The 21,403-nt window shown below is 39.0% G+C and overlaps 1 protein-coding gene across 1 annotated transcript in view; it reads right to left on the bottom strand.

Annotated features, from left to right (window-relative positions):
• Window positions 1–420: 420 nt before the first annotated feature.
• satb2 (SATB homeobox 2) overlaps window positions 421–21,403 on the bottom strand; it is a 43,750-nt gene continuing 22,767 nt past the window's right edge. The window contains exons 4-13 of the mRNA XM_082175147.1: window positions 21,252–21,378; window positions 19,627–19,750; window positions 18,808–18,910; window positions 17,575–17,610; window positions 16,886–17,463; window positions 16,048–16,260; window positions 15,028–15,114; window positions 14,037–14,189; window positions 11,317–11,511; window positions 421–5,820 (exon numbers count right to left, since the gene is read on the bottom strand). Coding sequence (XP_082031273.1) covers window positions 5,200–5,820; window positions 11,317–11,511; window positions 14,037–14,189; window positions 15,028–15,114; window positions 16,048–16,260; window positions 16,886–17,463; window positions 17,575–17,610; window positions 18,808–18,910; window positions 19,627–19,750; window positions 21,252–21,378 — 2,237 coding nt within the window. The 3' untranslated portion in view covers window positions 421–5,199. The remainder of the gene's footprint in view (window positions 5,821–11,316; window positions 11,512–14,036; window positions 14,190–15,027; window positions 15,115–16,047; window positions 16,261–16,885; window positions 17,464–17,574; window positions 17,611–18,807; window positions 18,911–19,626; window positions 19,751–21,251; window positions 21,379–21,403) is intronic.

Raw genomic sequence — 21,403 nt, forward strand, 5'->3', positions numbered from 1 at the left:
ATTTACTTATGCAAGAATGATTTATAGAGACACTTCAGATAGACATTGAAGCAATATGCTAGAATATTTTTCATTACTCACTAGATTGCAGTATCAAGTGGTTTATTTATTCAAATTCTCCTAAATGGATAAGCACGAAACACTACATTGTCATTTCCAGTAACATTTTTCCTATTATGGTTTGTTTGATTGCTTTAATGTACAAGCGAAACTGTATTTTGTTTCTTTCCACTCATTTGTCTCCACTTCTAATCCCTCTACTAAATACAACATAGCATTGTGCATTAGTCACTACTTTCTTTTAACTTCTGTGACTGTAATGTGGACTAAGGGTAAAGCAATTTGAGCCATAGACTTGTAGACCACCCAGTTCAGTCAAGAGTTTGCAGGTAGAACAAACCCACACGCAATAGTTCTATAATTCCTTGAATGCACTTTATTTAAACAACAGCATTTGAAAAACAAAATCAAAGAACAAAACATTGTCATACAAACAAAGAAGCCAAATGATGCACATAAGTTAATTATCACTTAGTGATAATGACAATGCATTCGATTGACAAGGAAAGTACCAATTCAGGAGTTGCAATCCTGATTCACATTGTAGGCGTTTATGAGTACAAAAACGATGAAAACAATGATGAAAATTATGAGATCGTCTAATTTTGTCATCTCCGAAGCAAAGAACTGGAGCATTGTGCTTAGTTCAGAGGCACTGTGAGATAAACTAAAGCATTAGCAAGACGAGCAAGAGCATCCTTCCTCAGAAATCCATGGGATATTGAAAATTATTGAGATGCATTTTCTTCCTCTTTTGTATGTGATATTCTTGTGTACCTGAACATTTAATATCTAAGTCACACATTATAAATGCAAGGAAAATCAAAGTTAGGAACATTGTCCAAACCTTATTGCCTAAATAATGTGTGTAAATATTAGAAAGTGGCAATGAAGACCTTCAGCTTTTCCACCCAAAACTTTGAAAGTCAACCTAATGTTATAGTGGCATTGTAGATGAACAGATACCAAACAAATGACTAAAGCCTTTGTCTTAACTGCAACACTTCTCAGACATGCCAGGAGTCTGCTGCCTCTCAAGAAACGTCCCTCTCCACAAGACATGATCACCTCCACTTAACCTCGACACCACAGCATGAGAGACAACGATTACTTTCCCGCCTGGTGAACGAGAAAATGAGGGAACCGAGAGATGGTACAGAGAACTGAAAAGACAGAATGAAAATGAAAGACGTGGATAATTGGGCAGTGACCTTGACCTAGTACTCATCAGGGACTCTTGGAATCTTCTTTGTTTTCTCTTTGGCGTCACTCTCACCACTAACTCTGACAAAGATGAAGAGGAGGAGGTGATGGAGTAGAAGAAGTGCGTGGTTGTTCGCTCCCGCTGAGTGGTAAGCCACCCCCATGGTAGGTTAAACACCAGTCTAGGACACACAGACACATGCATGCACACGCTCTCATCATTTATGAGGGTAATTTGGGAGGTGTATATGGACGGACTCATCAGAAGTGCTTGTCTCCAGCTGATCTTGGCTCAGCAGGGTGGCGGGATTTGGAGAAGATGCTCGGAGTGTAACGAAAGAGGCGGTGCAGGCCTCCAAAAGTGACTGATGATTGACGGGCTTAAGTAAGGTGTAGATCAAGCAGGCAATCACTACCGTGTTATTAAAGACCTTTTGCAAAACCTGCAGTGAATATTGTGTATCTTGTCATTCAATGCAACATCCAGTATTCGTTCCATTTAAGGTTCAGAAGACAAAGCATGTTGACCACTTAGAGGGGAAGATAATACTTAAATGTAACAAACTTTAAAAAGTTAAAAAGTTATAGGGTGAAATAACCTACGAGTCGTGAACAAGAATAAAAAGTGGCTGATTTAAGAATTTAAGATTTTTAGGGGGATTACGATGACAGACAGGGAGGTACATACTGTAAGGTTTATAACCACTTATGATTGACCATAAAGATCCGATTTGGGCAAATGCAGACCTGGGAAAACTCAGGCAAACAGCAAGAGTGCAGTCAAAACAAGGAGACAATGCAGATGGGTAAATCGGTTAGGAAATGGCTAGAAGAATTCAATCTCTCTAGAGAGGTGAGTAGCAGAGAACCACAACACACTCTTGGGCTGTCAATGGTTGCCAGGTAAGCACACCAGGCTCTTATGCCACTAACACTTTCATGTGAATTATTGTTACTCCCTGATCTTATCAGCTAGCTCAAGTCTTTAAGGCCTTACTCTGTTCTTCACTTGAATATAAGTGAAAAATGTAGCATGTGAAATCATAAAAAGGTACAAATGATCAATGCACTGGATAACAACTTCTCAAGGTTATATACTTACAATACAACCCAACAGACATAACAGTGTGACGTTTATCCTTGTGATTGGGATGCCATCTTCTATAATTTCTGATAAAAATATGTTTATACCCATTTTTAACTAATGTTCTGCTGGAATGCATTACTCATAGGCATGTGCAGGTGTGGACACTGTGACTGTGTGAAAAGGGGCTTTCGCACCAGGTAGTTCAAGTAACTAGCAACCAGGGTGATTCCCCGAGAGCTATATGTTCCCATAGGGTCGTTGCATTCGCACTGCCAGTAGGAACTCGGAAGTGACGTAAACCACACTTGTTGTTGTGACTTTTTTTTTTTCACGGCGCGACGGACATTCATTTTGTAGGCGCTGAGAACGCCAGAGCCTGAGCACACAACACTCGCGTTCTCCATCTTCATTACTTTACGATCTGTATAACATTCCTGTCTAATACATTATAAGATAGAACTGTTATACAAAGAAAGTAAACGGTGTATGAAAAAGTATTAGTGTTTGCCATGTGGTTGATGTCCAATTCCGCTAGCTGAGTCCCCTCAAAGTCGTGTTGCATTTTCTCAGTGTAAAGATAGAGTTAGTTTGTGGAGTAAATATATAGCATATAATATTTGTGTGTACATAGATTTTTAAAATGGCAGGTGCTAGTGTTTTGCATGCGCTCGGCCAATCAACGTACAATTACGTCACTGGTAGTTCCTATTGTGCTGGGTTAGACCCTTCTCTGAAGTAGGAGCTAATTTAGTTCCCCCCCCAAAAGGCGTTCCTAGAACTAAAATCATTCCCAGTTCCTACGGTGTGAAAACGGCAAAAAGTGGGTACTTCCGCCATTAGTTTTAGAAACTATGAAAAGGTTCCTCCGGTGTGAAAGCCCCTAAAGAGTCAGGATGCTCAAAGTAATTGCAAGAACTACATCATCATTTTGCACATTAAAGATTCTAAATAAAACATTTCCATTTGAAATAGACAAAACATGGACATAGACCACAATTATCACTTGTTTAAAACAAAAACAGTTTAAGGGTTAGCATATGGTTAACAACAATATTTTGTCTATTATCTGTGAAAGAGCAAGTAGCAGCTGATTTTTTAAAAACAAATCAGAACCCTGGATCCAAATGTTTTGCCATGGTGTCATGGACGATTTGCAACAGGTGGCCATGTTGCCTCAAGTTACACAGATCAAATTTTCAATCAGAATGCAGAGTTCATGCTTGCTGAGTTCTGATTGGCTCAAAAGAAGGATTGTCATCTTATGCACAAAAAGATCATAGAAATTCCAACGATTCCTCTTAATTCTATTGTTTTAATATTTAACGCCTCATCTGCCAAGTGCTGTTCTCTTTGGAAAAGTACATAATGCTGATAGAATTGACAGTATATATCACATGATTCACTCAGTAACTGCTTCTAATTCTTTCCTCTGTGTTTTGGCAGTGTTTCTTTCTTTCACAATGTCTATCATCACCAAAACATCTGCTGCAAGCCAAGAGCTGATATTAGACCATGAAAATAGAACTAAAAATAACAGCAAGAACAACCATAATAACAATAATAACAATAACAACAATAATAATTGAGGGTGAAGATAGCAATAAATAGTGCTGTGGAGATGGGTGTGGCTAAGTGTGGTCAAATCAGGACATTGTGGGCAACAGTCAGTAAAAGAGAGAGCCGTGGGAGGTGACGGAAGAGAGAAGGACTACCGCACTTTCTCACAAGCGCATTTGCTTGAAATGGTTCATTTTTCTCCACTAGGTCAGAAGCAGATGCTGTTAGACTACTACCTCAACATTGTCCTTCTGTCAATAGCAGTCAGTCCTTTTCTGCCTATTACGTTTTATTCTCTCTGTCTCTGAGAGAGCAAAACTGTAATGAAACCAATGGTTTAAACATATCTGTATAAAGCAAACCTTACAGATTAGTGATGTTGTGCGCAGTCTGTGTTGGGTGTGCATAGGTGGTGGGGGTAAAGGAGTGATTTCTTGAACTGTGTGGGACTGCTTGGAATGGTCGTTGTGGCTGGTTGTGGGAGGGATGGCGCGGTCTTCAAAAGCGCCATTGCGCTAACTGTAGACCTTTCAGCACACCACATGTTTATAGTAGGGTTCCTGGGCTGGGCTGTTGTGTACACCCAAGAGCTCATCTGTACCTCCAACCCAACTGACTGCTTTAGCAGTCAAGCACGGCCCTCCGTTGGCGACCGACAATGCCCCATCATGGAGGGGAAGATGAGGACAGCCACAGCCGCCCACTAAGACTCCCTGATCGGGAAGGAGTAAAGTTGTTGGTGTCCTATAGGAGATCCATGGCTCATCTAAAGCTCTGTCCCTGCCATTTTAACCCTGTAGAGGTGAAGAGGGGTCATGGATAGTGGTGTCTTATAATAGATCCTCTGCTTTCGGATTAGAAATGAAATACTTGGTGAAAGACTGTCTTAGCATGCAAGTTTGAATGCTTGTGACAACATGGGGTTAAGGCAGCCATCTTGAAACCTGCCTTAATTTGACGATTTACATCTAGGAAATGAAAGCTTTCCAGCACGCCAAATACTTTCCTTGTAGTACACTGAAGAGATACTGTAGCTTCTGTACCATCACATCCCTGTAAGTAACAAGTGAGGTATGAGGCCAGGAGTAGCTCACAACAAATTTTTCTACATCAACACCTACATGCCTCCTTAATCAAAATGCAGATCTTGTTTGATTTGGTCCTAAGAGGACACTCTGTCTTTGTCAGTACATTTCTAATCTATCCGCAGCACTGTCCTCTCCTACAGAATAGTTGTAAATGCTCACTCCTTGCCTCTCCCCACCTACAGTATAGTCTTTGTGGAGGCTGTTTTATCTCTGATATTCTGCCTGATCTCGGGGACTTGAGGATGAACCACATGGGGGCAGGGAGCTGGGTCTGGCTGACCCCAGAGGCAGGCCTTTGTCTTTATTCTCATCTTGGCCAGAAGAAACAGCTGGAGTTGAGACAGAGTTTGCCCCTCCGGCCGGCATACTCTCATGCCCCCCGTAGATCTCCTCGTGTCCATCTTCACTGGACTCTGCATCCTCTGAACTGGAGAGCAGCTCCTCATCGCGGTATTCGGACACGTCTACACCGCCGCCCTCAGATCCAAGCTCCTTCAGTCGGCCATGATGCTTCACATGATAGCGCTGGTTCTGAAAAAACTTAACGATGGTGTGTTTGGGCAGATCCAATTGGGCTGAAAGGGTGTGAATCGCTTCCTGGTCAGGGTAGAGGCCCACATCTTGGATAAAGCTCTGTAAAATGCCTAGAGCCTCTAGAGAGATCTTGGTGCGGGAGCGAGGTTTCTTGGTAACGTTGCTAACCCCTCCACTGTTGCCTGAACCTGCATTAGCCTGAGGGTTCTCTTCGGCTCCAGAACTGGGAACCGGGTCCTCTCGGATTGGAGAGTGGTCCTTTAGCGGCTGCATGGGCTGTCTGTGAAGTGCCTAGTGAGAAAGATGAGAAGTTTTATTAGTAAACTTATAAGCAAGAGTCAGCAGTATGGAATAATTGAAAACTGCTTAAAAGTTCAAAGTGTCCTTTCAATGAATGTCTCTTGGAGTTAATGTCCTCTCTGCACTTAAGTATGTGATCAACTCTGGTAAAAAATCAAACCAGACTGCCCCAGGCTATGATTGTTTAACTTTTTATATTGTACACATAATTCCACAAGATTTTATATTTTGACATTGCATCGTGTTTTGAGGGCATCAAGGCAACTAACAGCATCTGAGCTGACACATCAACCGCATTTAATTCAACAGAGGAAGAAGCTAAACAAATACTCACCAAAACCAAAATAAATTACATCAAAAGAATCTGTTATGAAATGTGCTTTAAAACAACATTACATTTGATGTATAGTGACAAGTTGGTTTTCATGTCATTTTGACAGGGATACATCCCGTCCCTGTTAGCGTAGACAAGTGACTGCTAAATTTAACAGAAAAAGTAATGCAAACACCAAAACACAGACAGCCAGAAATGACACTTTTGACTTTGACATGAGATGTAAAATTGTTAGCATATGCTATATGATATTGTCTTGTACAAACACAGGGTAACTATTAGCATTTTCCAACAAGTTAGCAGGCTAACAGAGCTACACTATTGTTTTTACAGAGGTTCTGAGGCCCTCCATATGTTTCATATGTCAATGAATCTGCCATTTTCTTCTTGTGTGGGTGGCAAAATACGTAGGTATAGGGAGAGGCACGGAAGGGGGATTGGGGGAATAGAGTGCAAAACAGTGGTAAAATAGGATTAGGAGTAAATAGTATATATTTAGTACAGGAAAGAAAGAGGTAGGCTATCTGTGAGCTCTGATACAAGGGAAGGTGCAGTGTGTCACAGCTGAGCTATCAAATACTGTGGCGCTGTCCTGCTGAGTTTATGACCAGGGTGGGGTGCCCAGTGCCTCCACACTGGAATGCTAAGCTATAAATCTGCGGTGCATTAAAATTAAAGGACCTACATAAAGATAATAGTCATGCGCCTCTCTCTCTGTCTCTCTCCTGCTCTCTCTCTATTCCCTAAATAATAACAGGGTATTTTTTAAATAATATTGAGGGCAGGCCAGACCATGAAATTGCTCCGATTTCACTTGTGGGGGCTGTTTTGGGCTGGCGCTTTACAGGAAGTGTGTAGGTTTGTTCTTTTTTCTTCTCTATTTCTCCATAATGTATTACTTTCCATGTCTCAGAGAAACAAACAGAGGCCACAAGAAAGGATGAGAAAAAGAAATTTGAAGAAGTTTAAAGATGGTGAATAATTATATTGACCACAAGGCATAACAGCACAAAATACTCGTTAGCTTAGCTAAAGAGACCACACACACACACACACACACACACGCACATTGACAAACCCATTCATCCTGTATATGTTTGCTTGTTGTGTATATTATTTTATGAAATTCTGGGAACAAGTTAGTTAAGTTTCAAAGACACATGTACAGTACAATCCAAAATGCACAACACACACATTTAATAGCAACTTACATAGCATTGTTTTGGCATCCTAAGGGATATTTTCAAATTCAGAGATGGAGAGCGAGTCCTCTAAAATCCCATTCATAGTAAATCATCTAAGAGGCCTGTTCCTGTGCTCTAATGGTGGACGCTAATGAAGAGTTTTTCTGCCAGGCCAGAGGAGTAATTCCATTTTTAAAATCCTTAGCTATAAAGCCAACCTCCGATTACCTCCACCATCCAATTCATTCACCTACTCAGTTCTTGTAAATCTTCTCAACCACAGGAGTCACATTTGGACACAAGGCCATTTTATTTTCCTGAACTCTTTTTTCTTTCAATGTTCCATTTTTCCCCTGAACTCTTTTTTTTCAGTGTTCATCTCCATCGCTTCCTATCTCTCTAATTCCAAGGACTCTAAATTCATTGCATTAAGAAAAAGTATATTTTTTTCTTTAAACACAAATCAAGGCAAATTATAGTGAAGTATGAAAGAATTATAGAACATAAAAAATTCAGTTGATTCTTAATGAGGACTGGCCCTCATGGGGGCGGAGGCTGGATTAAGTGGGGCTGTGGTGCCACTGGAGATGCCATTAACAGGCAGATAAATATGTAATGATGAGAAAGACACTTTCCTGTTGGTTTGCTTGTGCATGACTTCACCTTCTCCAATTATCATGTGCATCATAATTTTTCTTTGCTACATTGCAATACCTCAGGAATGGGCGAGTGATATATGTGTGTGTCTGTGTGTGTGTCTTGATATATTTTAAGAATAAGTCGAGTTTAGGCAATCCACAAAAATAAAAGTAACAGGCAACAAGTAACTAAGTACAACACGATGATTAAACCTTATTTAGCAACACAGCACTCATTAATCACTCATCCTAGTATGAAAGCATTTTACTGCTTCAGAGTACAAAAAAACGTACATTTTATCAAAAAATTTATATTATTTTCTTTGTAAATGCAACATCTCACAAAGTGACTTTATATCTTGTAATTGTGACTAGTACTTATTTCAAACTTAATCTTGCTATTACCTTTTTTTACTTTTTCACACTGAGGAAGAAACAGGCTTCCATACCCTATTAAATTAAATCAATACTATATTATATTAAATAAAATAATTGATTTAACAAAAGCTGCAAGAATAAACTTGTTCACTGAGCTCTGAATAAGGCCTTAATATCTTTATTAGAGGGTCAGTGTTGTCCGTGAAAATGTTTGCCATGCTAAGTGTGTGTATAAGCAAGCAAGTATGTGCATTGCTCGCTCTTCTCCAACCCCTGCACTCAATTGGGGTCCCAATCCACATGGCAGGGTCTAGGGGGCACTCCAGTGCACATCGCAGCATCCAATTTAGCAAAAACAAAGGAGAAATTATTCATAAGAAATGTCCTGCCAAATGAGCAAAGAGAGGCACTTAAGACCACGCACACACACTGCAGAAACAGCGTGAAGACGATGTGGGACCGGGTCAGCCATCTAGATAGTGTTAGTGTGACTGAGTTTGTCCCTAAGGTGAGATAAGCTGCACCCAGGGGCTCACACGGACCCATCCTGGAATGGTTGAAACCTTTAAGCTACAGAAGAAAAATTCACCATGATTCATTTTTTAAAAATGGGATGCAACCCGGATCCCCTTGGGTGCTAGAGAGTCCGCAAAAAAGGTCAGACTTTTTTTAAAATAAAAATCAAAGACAAAAATTTCAAAGTGAATGACAACATTCTTTATAAAACTGATTTGGAACATTATTTATGTTTATTATTTATGCTCTGTAAAAGGTCTAAATATATTCTAAAAGGGTAGAGAAAAGATGCACTGTTCATTTTATACAAAGCAAATGTTTTTTTGTTTAAAAAAAAATCATATTATAATAATAAGCTTTTGCTTAACGACAATAAAAAATTCTGCAATACTGTTCTTTTCAAGGATATCCATGTACACACCAAGCATTGTCTTATGAGACAACACAAATTACCTGATTTATTTGGTCTGACATGTGAATGTAACAGGATCTCATGGTTTAAACCAGAGGAGGACTTGTGATGGATCTGAGTTATGTTTGATTATCTTATAAGGTTAAAATAAATACATTAGTGTAGTCTTTTGGTCACACTGAGGTGGTTCCTGTTAAATAAACTCTATACATGTATGTGTTGCATGTGTATTCATTCATTAACATGCTCATGCATAAGCAGCTGGGACACATGTGCTGACTGTGGTGGCAGGCAGGCTGGAGCCGAGGGGGCTGCTGGGGATCTAAAGAGGGTCCCTCATTACTACATCAACAAAAAAAACACCAACAACAGCAACATGCTCATGTATGGCATTTACGTGTTGACACAAAACAATATTGTCAAACCTGTCTAATTTTTAATTTCCTTTAGAAATAAAATAGTCTATACACAAAAGTGTCAACATGGCTCAGTGAGGTGTAATTTAGGAATTTATTTAAATGATCAATACATTAATATTACATCACATTAAAAAAATACTTTAAAAAGTGTGTGTATGTATATATATATATATATATATATATATATAAATTAAAGATAACTATGAATATTAATACAACAATGCTTTAGTAAATGCTGATTTTCCTTATTGTTTTTATGAAAAAAAGTTGTGCAATGGGCCAAAGTCATTATGGAGTTTCTAAAGAAACTTGAGTCATTACACGCGCGTGTGTGTATGTGATTTATGTCTGTGCGAGTGTTCCTTCTCTTCCCGTAATTATTAATATCAGGGCTGTGGTGGCACTGTCTGTCAGGGTGTGTCCTAATGGGGCATTTCCTTCTGCGCCCAAAACACATAAATGAGTATATTTACACACATACACATGCTGCCAGCAGACTGTTTATTCCACTAACATAAAAGAGAAAGCATGCGAGAGAGAAAGAGGCGCAATGGCCTAGCACAGTAACCGAGAGTCACTCTGTCTCCATTTGTTAGTACTTAATCTTAATACGGCTGCTTAACTTAAGTTAATAAATGTTAATAAACAGCAACCATTGTGAGAATTAAACCGCAATGCTTTACTGGCAGGGTGAGAAAGAAGTGTAGGTTAAAAGAAGGTGGAAAGCATTGATCCAAGTGTTTGTAGATTTATGTGTATGCGGTTTGTGTGTGCATGTATTTACATACAAGTATTAGTGTGTAGATGTGTGTGCATACTGTGAATGAATGTGTGTCTATGTTAATACTGGAAAAGTGTGTGTCCACAGTCTATATTATAATGACCCTGGCTGGCATAGGGGAAAGTCCATTTAATCAGTAGCGCGTTATTTGGAATTCTGTGTATGTGTATGTGTGTGATTAAAGAGGTTGGGGTGTGCTGGGTTATTAGATGTTGGCAGGAATGCTGCATGAATGATGCTGATATTAAAAATGAAGTGTCAAAGAAGTGTGCCTTCACACAATGAACACACATTCATATTATCTTAAAAGAATTACGCTTAAGATATTTATGTGGAATTCGCTTTCCCTCCACTTTTAACACTAAAGTCTTATACACTTAAGGGTCAAATAATACTTTTTTTTACTTTTAATATTAATCAAGGTTTCTTGCAGGGAAAAAACCCCCACCTTTTCTCTTAGAATTAAACAGGCCTTTTCAAGCCTTTTTTGGGGCAAAAAAATAACAGGCAATAGAGAGAACTTTAAAATAAAATAAAATGAAACAAAATTCTGAAAAGTTAGATAGTTAAAAAAAAATTTGTGAATAATAGACTGAATATCTGGTTTTGACATAAATGCAGGTGGTTTTGTTCATTTGATCTGCCTGTCATCAGAAATTTATAGAAGATCAAAATGAACATTTAATAAATGGTCTATCTGTACTGAGAGGAATCAAGGAACATTTCATTTCTCATAATATGGCATTTGCACTAAATGCCACATTCAACTGCTTTCTTTTGCCATACGTATTTGAAGTATGCAATCCGATGTTTCAAAAAACTCACCTGAGGGTCAGTGGGCAAGTGTAGTACAGTGTGCAGCCGTTCGCTGTGGTGATGGCGGGACTCTTCCTCGTACACTAGATCCCTGTCTGTCTGCGGAAGGCTCAGAAACCTCCGGATGGTACACAGGTTCTCCCACAGAGTCCTGTTCTCTGGGCTGGGACTCTCTTTCCAGCGAAGCAGCTCACATAGCCATCCCTAGAGAAAGGAAAAGGGTTCATTGCATATCTTGTTTAGCTGAGGGTATTTTTCCAACAATATCACTAAATAGTATCAATATATGCCTTGTCTACTTAGTGGGATAGGCTACCCACTAAAGCTCCGCTATAGGGACTTTCTTCTCTTTTTGGGCATTTATGTCACTTTAATACATAGGAATGATGGGCAGAATGTGAAACAACTCACCCATCATTCATGTTTTTTTTTTTTTTAATGACTGTAAAGTTTACTTAACAGTAAACAAGTACCACCACAAAGCATCACAAGTGCACTGAGAGAGCTGAGAGTGTGTGAAAGAGAGAGTGAAATGGTGAGAGATTAGGAAGATTTAATTATCTCTGCTAGACTGGTCCAGTCTTTGACACCAGCTGTTGTGTGCAGCCAACCTCTTCCAGCACACATTGTTAATGACCTGAGCATCTCTCTCTCTCTCTCCTTCTCCCTCAGCTCCTCCTGGCCAGCTGCAGCAGATGGGCGCGTTCAGCCGTGACCCCCCACCCGACCCCAGACCTGTGAGACCTAACCACATCTGTCACACACATTCATATATATACACACCACCAGAGCAGCACTTTGCTGACACATCTCATACACGCAAACATGCAAAGATGCCCCTGAAACATGCCTTTAGATGAGGTGGTCACACCTGCAAAGCCATGCCGCAATGACACAGAGTTCCTCAGTAAAGTGAGCAGCAGAGACCAAAGCTCTCTCAGGCTATTACATGGTAAGAATTAGGCGCAGCTGGGAGTGGGATCATATTTGACTAAATCAATTATCTCTCTTTGATCTAAATGAGACAGAGACAAACAAATGGTCCAATAGCTTTTGAAAAAAAGAATCTTTATCAACACTCTGAAATGAATGCCTTTTCCAGCTATATAATTAGCTGAAAGAATGATCATTGTTGTCCTTTGCACTCAGACAATGTGGCCATTCACTTTTTTTTTTCCTGTCAATGAAAAGTGAATTTAAAACAAATAAATTGGATATATGGATGGATAGACAGATACATATATATCCACTACTGTTCAAAAGAAATGTCCCCAAGGCTGCATTTATTTGATCAACAATTCAGTAAAATCAGTAATATTGTAAAATATTATTAAAATAAATTAAAAAAATTCTATTTTATTATTTGTTTAAATTAAATGTATTACTGTCTTCAAAAATCATTCTAATATGCTGATTTACTGCTCAAGAAACATTTCTTATTATTAGCAATGTTGAAAACAGTTGCACTGCTTAATATTTTCACAGAAACTGTAAATTTATTTTTATGTTTGACAGAGGAAAATAGAAATTTAAATTGCTCTTTTTATTTGCTCACCAAAGCAAATAAGAAGTGGGGTTTGCCAGGTGTTAATTTTGGACTCTGGTCAACTTTATGAATAAGCTTAATGCTTATAAAACATTAAAAAATAAATAAATAAAAACAAAAGTAGATTCCCATGATGTGCTTTTTATAACTGATACAATGACAGTTTACAACTAGAAAATATTTAAGATTTTAAAGGCTTCAAAAGCACTGACTATTGCACTTGTATGACATACAGTATACACATACTTCTAGTCACAATATTATGCATTCTTTATATAGCTATCTGGAAAAATGTGTCAATGTAAAAGGTATGAGAACAGTAATCAGATCAATCTATGGAACACTGCATGCACGTCTGTATGACAACATAAGTCACGATGACTCATTGGACAGAAGAGAAAAGCACTGAAAGAAAGAATGAGATCCTTTGGCAGGATCTGGAATGGTAAGCCAGAGATGAATAAATAGAAGGCATTTATCAGACTATCTGTTGATGTTGATGTTTTTGTTTATCAACTACAGAGACGCGCCAGAATCAGATATAAATTCCTGCACAGACGGACACCGTTACTTCCCCAACACTGACTGGGAAAAGACCATGTAAGCTAAGTGTAAGCTTAGTCTTTTCAAAATAAAACAAATCACATTGAAATCACTGGCTCAAATATCCTATCCCTCAATATTTTAAGCACATAAAAAGATATATTTTTAAATTATATGTATTTATTAATTATTTAATTATTTCCATAATAAAAGGGTCCCTCAAGAAGCTATATAAGTTAATATATCCATTTAAGCAGAAGCACCTGAAAGCACCTCATGTAACCAACCTCACTTTTACAGAGTACACTTAGATGAATTAAATTCATTAAATGTATTATTAACAGTTATCATATGAAGATACCAAGTTGATTCAATTCTCCAATACAATAAAATACAATGGAAACTTATGTATAAGATGTCCTTGAAAAGTAGAAGACAAAAGTTTTTTTTTTTTCTCTGTGTATTAGTTATTTGAAAATAGTTAACCGAAATTAGAACTACCGGTAGTTATTTAAAAAAAAATGTAAGTTCAGTTGAAGGTTTAGTTTTGCCATTATGTTATATGAAAGGATGGAAACGTGTCAGGATTATGAACAATAATGAGAAAATCTGGGTAAATAATTACTTAATAAGTTCTTACTTGGCTCTTATTGGCTGCCACCTTGGCAAAAAGTGCCTGAGACACTTTTGCCCGTTTCATCTCCTGCTGGATTTCATCGTAGACGGCTGAGGTGATGTTAACCAGCGGCTCCAGTTTCAGGGGAAGGTCAGGGTTAGGACCACAAGTCTTGGACTGTGAGGGTCCAGCGGTCAAAGTTAAAAGTAACAAAGAAGACAGATTGGTTAGATATACATTCATACTGTAATTGCTACAGAGGGTACAATATAAGAACATTCATGGATGATATTTCATACCCTTGTTTATACCTACAATATACTGAGATTTCAGCAGATAAATCATTAAAGCATCCATAAGTAAACTCTTTGTAGTACATGTTTGAAGTATGGTGTATTGATTTTAGAGTGGTGTGTTTTCTCATTCAATGTTTGAAGTTGCTCTGCAGGCACAGGCAAGTAATCTCACATTCCCCAGTAAAAACGATTGCAAGATAAACACATACAGACATAATAGTAATGATAATACACAAGCACATTCCCTAAGACCAAAGAATGAGAACTTTGTTCTCGTATCAGAAGGATTTTTATTATCAGCAGGGGTTCATTCACAATGGTCCTGAGGTTGAAAGCAGACACATTCATATGCTTCATACAAGCATTCTAGAAAGTCCACGCACCAGGTTCCAGGTCATTTAATATAAACATGCCATGACAGGAGCAAAGCCATGCTTTCCTGCATTTGTAATTTTAGAGGATCAAGGACAAGAGCTTGTGAGCCTGAAGTTTTAATGGGTGTGTGCACCCTGTAATCTCTAACAAACATTAAGTATAAACAGTATTCCATATAAACAGTATAAATTTGACCTTCTGTAGTAGCTTGACTTATTGAGCATTTATTTTCAAAATGGGAAAAGTGTCATGCCTATAACTGATCACTACAAATACAGATCATGGAGGTCTTGGATGAGGTACACTCTATGAGGAAATGAAGTGAGTGATGATGTAATCCTCACCGAGTTTGTGATTTTGGTCTTATTCTTCCAAATAGATGCCCACGCGTCAGGAGTTAACTGTTCATCGATGCTGCGCTCCCACACTTTCTGCATTGGGAGGTATGGTGTGACATTAGCAATAAGAAGGTAGCAATCAGATATTAGTTAGTTTGACCCTTAGAGGGCACTTTCTTGAGAGTCAGAGTGGTTGTTTTAGTGAATTATCCAAATTGTTATTCTCAGTATGTCAATATGTATTAATATTCAAAGACAAAATATAGTTTACATCATACTAAAATAATAGCTGCGGTAATAACACTGACTTAAGGAATACACTACAAGACTTTTGCCCAGATTTTTGCCAGACTAGTCGATGCTAGTTGCCAAAAATCAGAGCCACTCAGCATGACTTATGACTGATTTTGTGGCATCACACATGATAAGCACAGACTACATTTTTTAGCTCCAGACTATAATTCCATCCAGTTGAAGGATATAAAACTTGTTTGATATTTTGGGCTAATTTTAAAACATATTGTTTTCATTTGTCATGCATCTTCTAGCAAAAAAGTTTTTTGCGTGAGTTTGTTGTGTTCTGAACGACTGGAAGGTCTGGTAGTCCGTGAATGTTTAGTATATGAAGCCCAGTTTTTTTTATAACTATTTACAAAGTCGGCACGTGTGTGATGCCTAGTATTTTAAAATCTCTTCAGATTTTAAAAGTCGTGTAGTATATTCCAGCCTTTACTAAACTCAGTTCTTGCATAAAAAAAAATAAAAAAAACGTAGCTGTATAACAACCTGATACGGATTACAAAGAAAACAACAAAGTGTAAGCCAAACAAAACAAGTAAATAGACCACATGAATTCAGACAAGAAACAAAAGCAATCTCATAGGCCTACAGATAAACAATTCAGAATCAGACACAACAAAAGCTTTCAGGTATTTTTACACCCAGTCAATAATACACACACAAATGCAACAGGGGAGAGGGATTTGTAGGGGGCTGAACCTAGTCAAGTGTGAGAAAGCGGGGTACCTGAGAGAGGCGGACGCCCCCAGGGCTGGGGTTTGTGCTTGGGGGCAGACTCACAGGGGGGTTCATGCTGCGTTCTCGCTCTTCCTGGTAAATACGGTCTCTCTCGCTCTCATGTAAGTTCAGAAAGTTCTGCATCGCTTTGAGGTTCACCAGCAAGGACTGAGAGGCTGAGCGTGGGTCTTCCTCTTTTCGCAAGATCTCTGACAACAGGCCCTGGTGTACACACATAAACACATACGTAAACACAGAGGAAGCAATTTTTTTTCGCAACACATTTATGCAGTTACTTCACCTGCACCATGTAGGTCTCTACCCACACTTTGACTGACTGTGCACGATGTTGGATGTAATTGAACATAATTTAGACCTGCAGTGACTCTGTGAATTCACCAGGTGTGTTTTCCGCTGAGAGGGTGTATGAGAGGATCCAACCTCTGGATACCAGAGCAATCACGCAGAGCGACTCATAGATCTGAAACCTCCAACAGGACAACTTTGACACCTTGATTATCCTCTTGTATTTAGTTCAGTGCCAAATTAAACTTGATTAGTCCTGATTTGTACATCATTTAGTCTGTGTATGACCATTAAGATTAAAAGAGTGCATTTAAATCACTGCAATATTCATATGTTACACAAGCCAAATCATTATGAAAACATCATGAATATTCAATACATTGCCCGCCTAAGTGAATGGTATGTTCTGAAGAAGTTCTTTGCTATTATACTTGGTGTACCTTCTTTCTTGTACCTTGTTTCCTCAAGGTTTCTCTTTGAACTGTCTCTATTCTGTGAACAAAATGTGTACTATTTCAGCACCATGCTGTCTTTACTGTACCTGTGTACGGTTGAAGGCAACTCGAGCGAACACTGCCTGCGAGACACTGGCCCTTTTCAGCTCATCTCGCACCAGTTGGTAGATATCAGATGAGACTTCTGCAGCCGAGGGGTTGGACCCGGGCTCTCCAGGGCCACCAGACTTGCTAGGCCGCGGGATGGGTGGGTGATTGAGAAACTGCTGGTTAAGAGCCTGCGGGTGCTGATGCAGGAGGCGGCTGACGGCCAGCTGCTGGTTGATAAGATGGGCCATGGCTAACTGCTGTCTCACCAGCTGTGGACTGAGCTGGGGTGAGAGAAGCCCTCCGGGTGCCAAAAGAGGTTGCAAGGCGGCAGGCGGAGGTGGAGGAGGCACCTGTGCCCGTAGTGGAGGACTGTGATGGAGCTGCCCATGAGATGATGAAACTTGTGGCTGCCCTTGGGATGGAGGCTGAGACTGGGCTGAATTCGGAGGTTCTCCAGAGCCACCTTTCACAAGAGAGCTGGTGCTGTTCAACGGACCGAGCTGTGCTAGACCAGCCAGGTGAGGGGGCGGACGCTGGGCTAATACACAGAAGTCAGCAAGACCGTCCCTTTCAACTGTAGAGGGATGGATGTGTGTATCAGACACAAGATAAACTCTGTAGTGTTTTAATTGACAAATCAAATACAGGTCTTTTCCCGAACAAACATCAAAATGTAGATGCTTACCCTTGATTTCCGAGCTTCCTTGCCACAAATAATCCCCTAAAACAGACACAAGGAACGCATGGTAAATGACAAAAGCTTTCACTTACTTACTCAATCACGCTTACAATGAAACAACAACATACTTTCATGAGTAGAAAGTTTTACAACTTCGGCTTACAATCGTATGACTGACACGTGAGTCATCCAATAGGGTCTCGCCGCACTGGCACACACATCTGGCAATGCGGACTGAGTGTTTAGCTCTGGGAGGCAAAGAGCAGAACTAATGGAGGGGGCTCGGTGTAACTCAACACCACTTACTCTGTCAGCGTGCCGAGGATCGCTTTATTCTTTGTTGGCGCTTGCTCTCTCACTGCACTTGGGGTTTAGCCCCCACTTTGATCTGTCCTGCTGTGTAATTATTTCACTTTTTGAAGAGGCAACGAGAGGAGGAAAATTGTCACAGGCATTTGGATGCTAAGAGGCTTAAACAGCGGAGCTGTGGGGCGACTCCCAGTAGGACTTGCCGCTGGGAGACCCCCTGCAGCATTTTGGGGGAAGAAACAGTGGTTTCTATTAGGAAGTGAGGAGGCTTAGGTTACCCCATCCTGTGTAAGGAGTCATTAAGAGATAATGTATAAAACGTAGCACAAAGCTCAAGACTTGCTCATGACCCTGAACACCTTACCACGCTAGAAATGGGACATCTCATTAAAGAACAAAAACACATTCACTGTGTCTGAATACTTCCCGACTATAGTAGGCGAAGAACAATATGTTAAAAAGAGTAGTATGTCCGAATTCATAGTATTCATAAAACAAGAGTCGAAAAGTACGTGGATGACCTAATGCTTGACAAAGTACCTAGATGATAGGTGAGATTCTGAAGTGAACATCTAAGGGCCAGTTTACTACTCCATAAGGTCACAGGAGAGGAGTCGGGAGTTGCAGTGAAATGACGCAACTGATGCCGTAAGTCAATTGACAGTGACAACATGATGTATATAGTACGTCCGACTTCAAATACACATTCATACTATATAGAACATAGTTTTTTAATGGTTACAAAGTAAGTTCTTCATCAAATGTAATACCTACTCAGACATTCTGCGATTTTGGATGCGGCTATGCTTTCCTGATCAGTCTACTGTGCTGATATCAGGTTAGCATCTTAGCCTTTTTCCCCCCACTTGTTTTAAAATGGCACCATATAACAAAAAATATAACCAAAAATGTAATTAGCACAAGCCTTACCTTTAATTTTTTTGTACTTCTTGTACCAGCGGCCAAACTCTTGGCATTTTGCAGTTGAGACGTTAGCATAGTAGGAACTATTCACTATCGAGGAGATCATACTCTGGAAAAAGTCCAAGAAATGAGAGAGGTCAGTAAAAAGGAAGAAATAGGAGTAACGACAGAGGATAACGGAAATAAACACATATGGTCAAGATCTTAAAATTGCAATGATAAATGGCCTATGAAACACATTACTGCGGAAAGCCACCCAGGCAAGGCTGATCGCGAACGCCGCGACAAGCTTCAAGCCGCAGTGACACAAGTAGAGATGAAGAGCCACACACATATGCAAACAATTGATATGAGGATCAACACCCACACAGAGCTCCACTTAAACACATCATGCACAGATATCACATAAATCTCAAAGATTGCTTGCTTACTTGGAAATGAGCACAGCAAGAATCTCGGATGCACACCCACATAGACACACGCATACTCTCTCTCTCATGGTGAAGTAATTTCTGGGTTTTAGAAATGGCCCATGAATGCGGGGAATTTGAGTAAATTTTGAATTGATGAATGAAACACTCTAAGACAATTTAGGCAACATTAAGCATGTACTGATGATATAGATTGGAACAACTGCAATCACAGTGCAATATTGAGCCCAACATTTCCTTTTATGTTAAACTGCTAAGTTATTAGTTTTGGCATAGATGTACTGTACCAACAGTATATGTTTTACATATCATCTTAAATGACATGCTTTACATATCCTCTTAAAGCCAAATCTTTATCTGTTGGATTTGAAAAAAAAATGGGTAGCAACTGTACCTGTGAGAGTGGACATTCTTTGGCCAGGGTGCTCTGGTTCATCTCTTTGAGCAGTTCTTTGAGGGCGTTGCGTACCGTAGCGTGGTTCCACTGTTCTGATGGGAGGTCCTCCAGTTTTGCAAAGCTGTATACATAAAAAAATTATTACTCATCCCTCCATTACAGTAATCATCTTCAATTCCAAATCAATAAACCATGCAGCAGGCCAGGTCAACAATAATATTACCATGAAAATACAGGGAAACAAACCTGGATAGGACACAACTACACAATGCCTACAATCCTCTCTTTTGGAGTCTATGTTTATTTCCTCAGCATCCAGAAGTAAACTGCAATCAGGAGGCATGAAAGAGCTCAAAAGTGCAGATAAAAATTGACCCTGGCCTACAGTATCTCCTGTTCTAATATATGCACAGAGCTTTAGATGCTTGCTCAACTGTCTATTATTGACAAAAGAAAAATAATCCCCTAATTATCTGGACACTTAAAATGTTATAATATATATTGAAAAGGGAAACTTTTGTACGTGTTTCCTCAATGCACAGAATAAAATAACAAAATTATTAATAATACAATATATAGTATAACACCAATTAATATTAATATTTTGTAATCATTGGTAATTAATTAATTATATAATAAAATAAATTATTATATATAACAAACCAATATTTATCAGTTACATTATATAAAAATTATGATTTCACTTAACAGCACAAACACTGTGAGACTTTCCAGTCATCACAAGACCTTCAGGAGAAAACTACAAAAAATGTAAAAGTGCTTACACTTCACTTTTAAAATAAAATCAATTAAGGGTTTCAATTAGAAGGGTCTTATAACCTGATACCACAAGATATCCTGTTTAAATTCCACAAATATTTTTGTTTTTGTGCTGGCGATTTAAACCTAAATTTGGACCTGTAATTATTTATATATTTATATAATAATAATTTGTATTAAATATAATATATTTTAGAATACATTCAATATTAATTAAAAAAATATGTTTTAAATAATCTATATTATTTTTTTATTTGAAATAAATAAATAATATATATTATTTTTTTATTTAAAAAACATACAACCATTAAGGTTATTGATATGCAGAGGGTTCTCTGCTGAAGCAAGGGACTTTTGAAGTACCTTTATTTTTAACTCTTTCCCCGCCAGCGTTTTTGAAAAAAGTTGCTTTTCTAGCTTCATGCATTCTTTTGTTATCTACACTTGAATGTGGTTAAGTTTCACAAAAATGCAACGTTTTGAGCAAAAAGCTGAGAAAATCGTGGTTTTGTCAAAGACTACATCTGGATGGGATTCAGAAAGATGATCAAAACACAGATGGAGTAGATCGAGTCCATCAACACCCACAAAGCATTTCATGTTGATGATGGCGTTATTTTACATATGATATCACTAGTTGTTTCTGCTTCTTCTTTTCCTGTGTTTTGATCAGGAGATTCTGTAGTCTTTCAGAAGATGCCTTATAGCGCCCTCTACCTTATAACAGTGAAAACACGGAAAGCTGGTAATTTCCGTCTATGGCAGGGAAGCGTTGTCTTACAAATGACGGAAATTTCCGTCAATGGTGGGGAAAGGATTAAGAGTGCTCTGTGGTCTCGTACCTCTGTAGCTGGATGCGTAGCGTGACCATGTGGTAAACGTCCAGCAACATATCAGCAACCGTTGCCTCTGGAGCATCTGTCAGGTAATGGATGGGCAGGGGGTTCCAGCGGCCCACCTTAATGATGCCTGTAAGAAGGAAGCAGAGAGAGGG

The sequence above is a fragment of the Leuciscus leuciscus genome, assembly GCF_965113295.1.
Source record: "Leuciscus leuciscus genome assembly, chromosome: 7".
NCBI lineage: Eukaryota > Metazoa > Chordata > Actinopteri > Cypriniformes > Leuciscidae > Leuciscus > Leuciscus leuciscus.